The 8,828-nt window shown below is 47.2% G+C and overlaps 1 protein-coding gene across 3 annotated transcripts in view; it reads right to left on the bottom strand.

Moving 5' to 3' along the window:
* Positions 1–2,946: 2,946 nt before the first annotated feature.
* Rprd1b (regulation of nuclear pre-mRNA domain containing 1B) overlaps positions 2,947–8,828 on the bottom strand; it is a 48,892-nt gene continuing 43,010 nt past the window's right edge. For 2 of the 3 annotated variants that reach the window (XM_034494102.2, XM_034494104.2), the window contains exon 7: positions 2,947–5,551. In XM_034494102.2, coding sequence (XP_034349993.1) covers positions 5,402–5,551 — 150 coding nt within the window. In that variant the 3' untranslated portion in view covers positions 2,947–5,401. The remainder of the gene's footprint in view (positions 5,552–8,828) is intronic. The other variant, XM_034494105.2, reaches the window with a different exon arrangement.

Below are 8,828 nucleotides of genomic sequence, written 5' to 3'. Positions count from 1 at the left end.
TTAACGAAGGCACAGGCCGTTCCAACTCAGCTATTTGCACGCAAAAAGCTAAGCTGCAGTGCAAGTTGACAAGGCTGCTCCTGGTCCATTGCAGGTAAGACACTAACTAACATAGCTTAGGAAGACCTTGTTTAAGGCTCTAACCCCTCCAGGGACTGAGTGGTGCTAGGGAAGGGAAAAGCGAGAAGCAGCCCTTTCTGAAGGGTTGTGACACAGCCTGCCTGACCAATGCTCCACAACTTCCTCTGGGGTGTGCTCACCTTTTTCTCCCAGTCCCTTAATCTTACCCCATCCCAGAGTCTCCCTGGCTCTTAGCTCACTTATGGTCCTTCCCCAGTATGTCCCGACAGAGCATGCCAGAATGTGGGCATTACTCTCACCCAATTTGCCCTCACAGTCCCAAGGAGTGAAGGCCTCACCAGGCTGGGACACACCTTTTCTTGATCCCTCGTCTGAGTAGTAGCTACTGGCATAGCGTCATTTAGCTTTTGCCAGGCAGAGAACATCATAGCCCACTGGACTGCCACCCTACAGAGCCTACTCTGAGCTCATGGAGGCTTGGGGTAAGAGGCTGCTGGTACCCACCGCTCCCTGTTGGGAGACCCCACACACTGAGTAGTGGTACTCTTTGAAAGAATTCTTGCCCCAGATATCTTCCTTTGGTTCCGATGCATCACCCTGAGGTGAGAGGGTTAGATATGGGGTTTTGACCCCCTTTACTATAAATATCACGTATGGTATACAGCCTTCCAACCGATCTCACTTTTAACTTCTTATCACATGTGCATGTAAATACCTACACACATTATTTAACATAGTCACAGCCATCACTGAGGCCTAATTTGTCTAAGAGCTGGTACCAGTCCCACTAGGACAGACCTTGTGCTTAAAGTTATCAATAGAGATGTCTGTAACTGCCTTATCTGTTTCCTAACTGAGACTCACACAAAGAGCCAGCATTTAAAATCCGTGGAGGGCGCTATGCAGGCACTGAATTCACCAGTGAGATCCTCACTAGGCAGAAATCTTCTGGAAGTCCAGGCCTTGAACTTTAGACCTTGAAAGGACATTAGTAGTAACTTGGCCAACCTAATGAAAATCAGCTAAGCACCTAAGTGATCGCTGGGAGACCTGCCCAAGGTCATCACAGGAGATGAGACAGCACTTCCCAAAGCCATTGTTTACTTGTTTTTTAAAAAAAAGAGGAATTGATACATGATGCTAATTTTAATATTTATCAAACCAGTGGTGGGAATGAATTTTTAATGCAAAATAACTATTTTGGTCTAAAAAAATTGAACAAACTGGATTTTCAACACTACATAAAGCTGTATGAATCCCAACCTACTGTGCAACAGAATAATGGATTCTTAATTGAATCTGTGCCTGAGAGTGGAAGACTGATTTTTAAATGGGAAACCTCACAGTGGTGGTGAGAAGTAAGTTCAGTCAGATAAATTATTCCAGGAGAAAGAGTGAAACCAGGCCCAGAAAATGGCTTTTTCTGAAAGACCCCAAATAAACCCTGTACAGCTGACAGCCGGCAAGCCACAGTGCTCACCCACCTTCCTGGCTTCAGCAATGTCGACTGGTCCTCATCCCTGCAAATCTGAATCTCCAAGGTATCACTGAAGCCTGAACAGCAGTTCAGGACCTTACTCACTTACCACATTACTGGCATCCCAGGACATGCTACCCAGTTCTCAAAGGGTATGGAGGCAGTGACCACCCTCAGCTTTCAGGGATGGCAGAGAGCCTGGGAATAATCTCGTACCATACTTCTCAAAGACAAGAAAACTGAGGCCCAGAGCGGGAGGTACCTGCTCCAGAAAGGTCACATAGAGTTAAAGGCTCTAATCATACAAGGTAGTGTTTTGGCAGATTTGTCAACTTGTGGGTTGCTCCATTTCCAACTGTGAGGACCTCAGAGCCATACTATTGGAAATCAAGGGAGAATTATGGACATACTATTTATAGGCAGGAGGGAATTAACAAGGTCACTGAAAGCTGGGACACAGGAGATCTTGTTTACTGAGATTCACACTTTACACTCAACCTTTACTAAAGCAGAACACTGGGTGGGGGTTGGGAGAAGGCCGGAGAGATGGCTCAGCAGTAAAGAGTATTTGTGATTCTTGCAGAAGACCCAGGTTTGAGCCCCAGCACACAACCATCTGTAACTCCAGTCCCAAGGGATCCGATGCTACCTTCCGGCCTCTGCAGGCACCAGGCATGTACATGGTGCACATACATACAAGCAGGCAAAACTCACACACTTTCCTGACAGTGAACTTGGACTTTGGGTGCAGGTGGTCTTGATGGACCACCATTACTAAAAAGGAAGTCCCCTGCATCACGAGAAATAGGTAATCACACCTGGGATGTAACACCACCATAACTTAGTGGGAAAATCACAACCATTCCCAAACACATCAGTTGCTTCAGAGGACCCCGTCTCCAGGGCTTCTCTATTACTTTGAGTTTTAACCAGTAATACTCAGTCAAGGGGTCTTCCATTGGATGTCAACACCAAAACAGAAATCCATGAAAACACTTTAAAAAGATGGTGTTGGATTATTTTCCATTTTTCCAAGAGCAGCTTCACCATACAGCGAATCAGTTCCCACGAGGCCTGGGAGTGACTGAAAACACTGCAACCAAAGACCTCCCAAGCTACCCTGTGTGTCTGGGGGATGTCACCAGTTCCCACCCCAACCCCAGCCAGTCTTCAATCCTGCAGAAGGATGAAACCCAGTTGGCACTCTCTGCCACAGTGTGAACGGCTAACTGGCCAATCAAGCTCCAAGAAAGACTTGGAGAGTAAGTTCCTCCTCTTGTCTTAAGTGTGTACCACTCTCAGTCCCAAGGGGAAGATTCTGTGCAGACAGCGCTCTCCACAGATGATCTCTAATCACTGCACAAGGTAGGGAAAGAGACATCACATAATGTTGTTCAACAACACCATCTTTATTCAAAAATATATATCTATGAGACATTTCAGAATATACTGCTGCCACCAATGACAGCCTATACTTCTAAATAAAGTCCTAAATTAATATACAAATTTAAGCTTTAAAAATATCCTTTAAGAAAAACAAACAAAAACAAAGAAAGACTTTAGACTTTCTGAGGAATATGACCCTAAGGGAAAGATCCTTGAGGCCTATGATGCCCTAAAGAAACACAAAACCAGAAGCCACCCACCCCACCCGCCGATCAACTCTCAGGAACAAAAGTTTCACTTAAGTTAAACAAGGGAAGTAAGCACACAGTTGGGAGACTTGGGGGGGCGGGGGGGGGGGAGAGGAAGGAGGAGGCACACAACAAGGAAGATTAAAAAAACTGAAGCATTTCATTAAAACGAAACTAACTTCCTCACAGGAAGTCGCTAGCAACTGGTGTTAAGAGGCCAACACATTCATTACATAATAGTTACTGGTTCACGTCTTGATCCTGATTGCTGGTCAGAGACTCCAAAGAATAAAGCATAGCACTGAGCTGACTCCACTAAGTTGTCATCAGAGCAGAGCTGCTACAGTCTTTTGGTCTATTTCCGGAAAGCAGTGTCTGGGGGAGATGTTCAGAGCGGTGTGTACATGTGACAGTAAAGTGGCACGCTGTGTGGGGAGGTGTTCCACAGCAGAGACTGGGATTTCACCTGAGTCACTGCTGTTCTGTAGCCTCTGGAGAAAACGATGCTGACAAAAAAGGCAGCGTGAACAAGCAAACAGCAGCCTGCATTCAATGTGAATAACAGCTTCCACAAAGACCAGACCAGGCTGGACATAGCGAAACTGAATCTCACCTCATAGCAGGTGGGGCGGCTTCTCAGACCAAAGCCTGCCTGCCTGGTGGCACATAGGTTTGCTTTAACATGTAAAAACGATGTGTGCTTTTTTTTTTTTTTTTGGTGATCCTGAAAACAGCAAGTTAAAGTAATGAAGCTTCTCAAGGCCCCTTTACTGAATTCCTTCTTATGGTTTTTGGACTTCAGCTCCAGGCGACAATTCCTATTACACTAGTAGGACAAAATGGTTTCTGCCCTTTCCAATGTCAAAAATAAGCCTGTCAGATTACAATTATTTCCAGGTCCAGGCTCAGGCCCAATCTTTACTAGACGTAAAAATCTTTTCTTTTCTTTTTTTTCTTTTTTGGTTTTTTGAGACAGGGTTTCTCTGTGTAGCCCTGGCTGTCCTGGAACTTACTCTGTAGACCAGGCTGGCCTCGAACTCAGAAATCTGCCTGCCTCTGCCTCCCAAGCGCTGGGATTAAAGGCATGCGCCACCACCGCCCGGCTCTTTTTTTTTTTTTTTTTTTTAAGACGTAAAAATCTTAACTACATCATTCAGTCATAATGTCAGCTGGCATGATAATGGAATTAAAACCCCAAATTAGTTTCCTTCCCTTCCCTTCCTCTGCTGGAGGTGAGTTCTCTGTATGAGCACTCCTCCCTTTGCATGGGAGCATGGAGACAGAGTGGCATGAACTGCCTGGCGTGCTCAGTGTCCTACCTGTAGAGAAGTTCAAGTTTAGTTACCATACTGCGGATGTGTGTCCGCATGGTGCGTTACTGTAAGCTCCAGCCCTAACGGAAGGGAAGGTGAGAGCAACATGCACAAGAGCCCAGACTCAAGCTGTGGAGCATTTGTCAGCCTGGGTGTGCTGTCCCAACAGCTTTCTTCCCAGCACCAGGGGGCAGAGAGTCCTGCTTTAGGAAGGCGCTCTGAAACTGGGGACCCTTGCGAAGTGTGGCAGGGAAACGGCTTGGGATCCCTGCCCTCTGTGCTTGCACTATAACTTTATATCTCAGATCAGCTTTGAATCTTATTGTTGGATTCTCTAGAATACTCGTAAAACAAGCATACCTAACCATGACAACACTTCTCTAATAGAAGTGTTTAGGTTGGGAAATGTCGACAATTTGGCAAACTCTGTGGCAAAGCTGGGCTGCCGACCTTGTGAGGAGATGGTGGCCAGGAAAGCCAGTCTCTGCAGCCGGAGTCCTCACTGGGAGCCTGTTCTGAACCTGATCAAGGCCAGCTCAGACTTCCATGACATGTGATGTCATTGAGGCAAGCTTCTCCAAAGCTTCCAGAAGTACACATGATTTTCATGGCTTATGGGTGTAAGAGAGCTAAGGATGGAAACGCAGCAGTGGTAAGAGACATGAGTGGGAGGGAGAGTGTCTTCTTAGCAAGTACGAATCAACACTGAGTCCATCTGCACGGTTCTGAACCATGCTCAGGAGGGAGCCGGAGGAGAGTGAGAAGTCAGAGTTCCCTGCTTCATTACTGAGGCAGATGCTGGCTGAAGAGATGGAGCTAGGGCCAGGGGACTGTCTCCAACAGTGACTTGCTTCTTTTCTCTGGCACACATAGAAACCTGGGACATGATTCCTGTCCTAGTCAGTTGAAAAGAGATCACCAGCAGAGGGCAGAGGTGCCAGACCCCCTGTGACATTAGGCAGCAGTGAGAGGTCCGGCAAGCTCTGAATGTGGGACTTGAGTTCCTTGCGGACCTGGGTTACTCGAGCAAGCTTCTGTTTATACTCCTAGAAGGACAAAGGAAAAAGAGACCTTGGGTTACACTGCTAGGCTGCCCCATGCCAATCAGCTAGTCCCACCCACTTGTTCCACATTCCCCAACCAGACTGGCAGAGCTCTTCAGGACCAGCACCACACTGCAGTTGCCAAGCATGCAAAGGTCCAAGCTTTATCAAAGAAACAATCAGTTTGCCCTAGTGCTGAGAGCCTGTGGAAGGACATGCAGCTCAGCACAGGAAGCTGGGAAGTAAAAAGCAGTGACGGATTTGTTGTATGCCTTTAACTGGTCCTCACCAGCTGTATAAATATATAGGTGCTCACGCGCTGTTGAGATTTTTGAGAGCTTTATCTAGACCAAACGTTTTCAACCTGTGGGTTGTGAGCCCCTTGGCAAACCTCGATCTCTAAAAATATTTACATTATAATTCATAACAGTATGAAAATTACAGTTATAAAAGTAGGAACAAAAATACCTTTATGGTTGGGGTCAGTACATGAGACGCTGTACTAAGGGTCGCAGTGCCAGGAGGGTTGAAAGCACACTTTCTGTGTTAAAGCTTACAGACCACCTCAGGTCAATCACTCACAAGCAAGTTCTCCACATGGTCACCCACCTGCCACATCACCTTGAAGCCTCTGTGCTCATCTTTCTAGGAATGCTTCCAGCCTTACCTAGAATCTACTCTCTTTGTACCATCTCCACTGAGAAGGTACAATGTGCCCTGTTGTCACCATGCGTCAGAGCCCAAAGCACTGGAAGGTCTCTTGCTTCTCTGGGTCCTAGTAAAGGCTGCCTCTGCCCCTTGACCTACTGGGTGAGAAAATCCACTTAGCGCCCAAAGAGCAGGTGCCACCCACACTGTCGCTCTACAGCCCCTCTTCCTGGTTGACTGCAGATCCCAGTAGCTGCTCTATGTCAACCACAGTCACATTGGACTTATGACTCCCAATGATAGAAGTGGGGCAGGTTTTTCTGCCCTTAGTTCACAAACTCGTCTAATAAATCTGTATGAGAAAACACTGAGCTGAGCTATGTGAGGCCTGAGGCTCAGAAACAGCTAGAGGCTTATTTTTCCCCAACAAGGCATTCTGTAAGGATAAGGAAATTCTCAAGGTTGGACCCATGCTGCGGAAACTTTCTTACAGGAGTGCACCCAAAGCACTGGGAAAACTCAGAGGCCAGGGGTTAGCAATGTTTCTGCCTCTTCCATCCTATTTGAGACACATTTCCTCCTTCCCTGCCTGAAGTGCAGAAACAGCCTTTACAATGAAGACACACAGACAGATCTATTTATATCTATCTATCTATCTATCTATCTATCTGTCTGTCTGTCTGTCCGTCCGTCCTCCCTCCCTCCCTCCCTCCCTCCCTCCCTCCCTCCCTCCCTCCCTCCCTCCCTCCCTTCCTTTTTGGTTCTTCTAGACATTTTCTCTGTATAACCTTGTCTGTCCTGGAACTCTGCAAACTAGGCTGGCCTTGAACTCATAGAGATCTGCCTGCCTCTGCCTTCTGAGTGCTGAGATTACAGTCATTTGCCACTATCATCACCTGGCATGAAGACCTTTCTTTAGTTCTCAGTTCTTTTGGGGGACTAGGGAGATCTGAGATACAATCTCACTACGTAGCCCTGGCTGTCCTGGAACTCACTATGTAAACCAGGCTGTCCTTGAACTCATAAGAGACCCACATGCCTCTGCCTCCCAAGTATTGGAATTAAAGGTGTGCACCACTACACTCAGCAGAATTTCTCAGTTGTTCAATGCAAAATACCTTGCACACAAGGAGACAAGCTTGAAGATGTATGGAAAACTATTACTGAGGACTCTTCCATCACACCAGGAAGCTCTGGACACACAGGCCTCAGTCCACATCCACCACACCCCACAGTGCCCAGCACAGCAGCGGGATAAATTAACAACACAGACAACAAACATAGGTATAGAAATCTTCCTCAAACTTGGACCTCAGGCAACACTTTCATTCCTGCAATGGAAGCCACATTTAAGCCTGGGTTCTACAAGGCCAAGGTCCCCTACCTCTGCCTGTACCAACACTCAGTGGCACTTGTCTAAGGCGTCAGGCCAACAGTCTCTTTCTAGATATAACGAATTACTAATCACAGCACTTGGAGGGCTGAAGCAGGAAGATCACGAATTCAAGGCCAACCTGGGCTACACAGAGAGATCCTGTCTCAAAAGCACTGAGCAGACTCCACCTCTTCCTGTGCTCAAGAGTCAAGTTTCCAAATGAAATCATTTATAAATGTTGTCACAGTCTAAGAAAACATTCAAGCAAAACTACCCTGAGTGTAACTTCAGCTCCCATTTCTAATTCTTCCTGTGTTGACACTCCCCAAGGTAGGGAGTGTACTCTCCACTCCAGCCCCCAGGGAACATCCCAGTTTTATGGTTCTAAGCAGGGCAATAAGAGCTCAGGGAAATCAAAGGCTATCAGGCCTTTCCTCTTGGCAGTGTGTGGTCCAAGTGGTTGCTGAAAGGCTCCCTTGGAGAACAGTGCTCTTCCCAACTCTTGCCCCCTCCACAATGCTACCTGTGGTGAATAAAAATGGCCCTCTCAGGTCCGCATACCCAGAACCCCAGTCACTAGAGCGGCACTACTAGAGGAGGGTTAGGAGGTGTAGCTTCACTGTAGGTGTGACCTTCGCTGGGAAATGTCTCACTGCAGGGTGGACTGTGAGGTTTTAAAAGCCCATGCTAGGCCCAGTTCTCTTTCTGCCTGTGTGGATTAGGATATAGCTCTTAGCTATTGCTCTAGTGTCATGTGTGCCGCCACATTCGCTGCCATAATGGACTAAGCCTCTGAAACTGTAGCCAAACCCCCAGTTATACGCTTTCTCTTGTAAGCATTGCCTTGGTCATGACGTGATAGAACAGAGACTAAGATCACCCAGACCAGCTTCCTGTGAAGGGGCCCACTAGAGGAACTTCGATTCCCAAAGGATGCAGCTTTCCTGTCTTGTTAGCACACCAAAAGCCACTCAAACAGGGCAAGGACAGAACCCACAGGCTATTTGCTTAGAGTCTCCTACATCTGTGTGTGATCCTGACCCAAGCATCGAATCTTCTACTCACACATTTAAGAGATCAGGAGTCACACCATGGACACCCAAACTGCTGTTGCTGCAGTGCTTTGCTGGCCATGGTCTCTGGTAGCCATCCTCCCAGCCACAACACAAGGCCTTTGCTGCTCTTTCCTCACTGGTGCCTTCACCCAACAGCCTCACCCCTTCACTTCCCTCTTGGGCATACTTCAGCCCCTAGTTG

The sequence above is a fragment of the Arvicanthis niloticus genome, chromosome 2 (assembly GCF_011762505.2).
Source record: "Arvicanthis niloticus isolate mArvNil1 chromosome 2, mArvNil1.pat.X, whole genome shotgun sequence".
Lineage (NCBI taxonomy): Eukaryota > Metazoa > Chordata > Mammalia > Rodentia > Muridae > Arvicanthis > Arvicanthis niloticus.
This window is presented reverse-complemented; position numbering and strand designations above follow the sequence as displayed.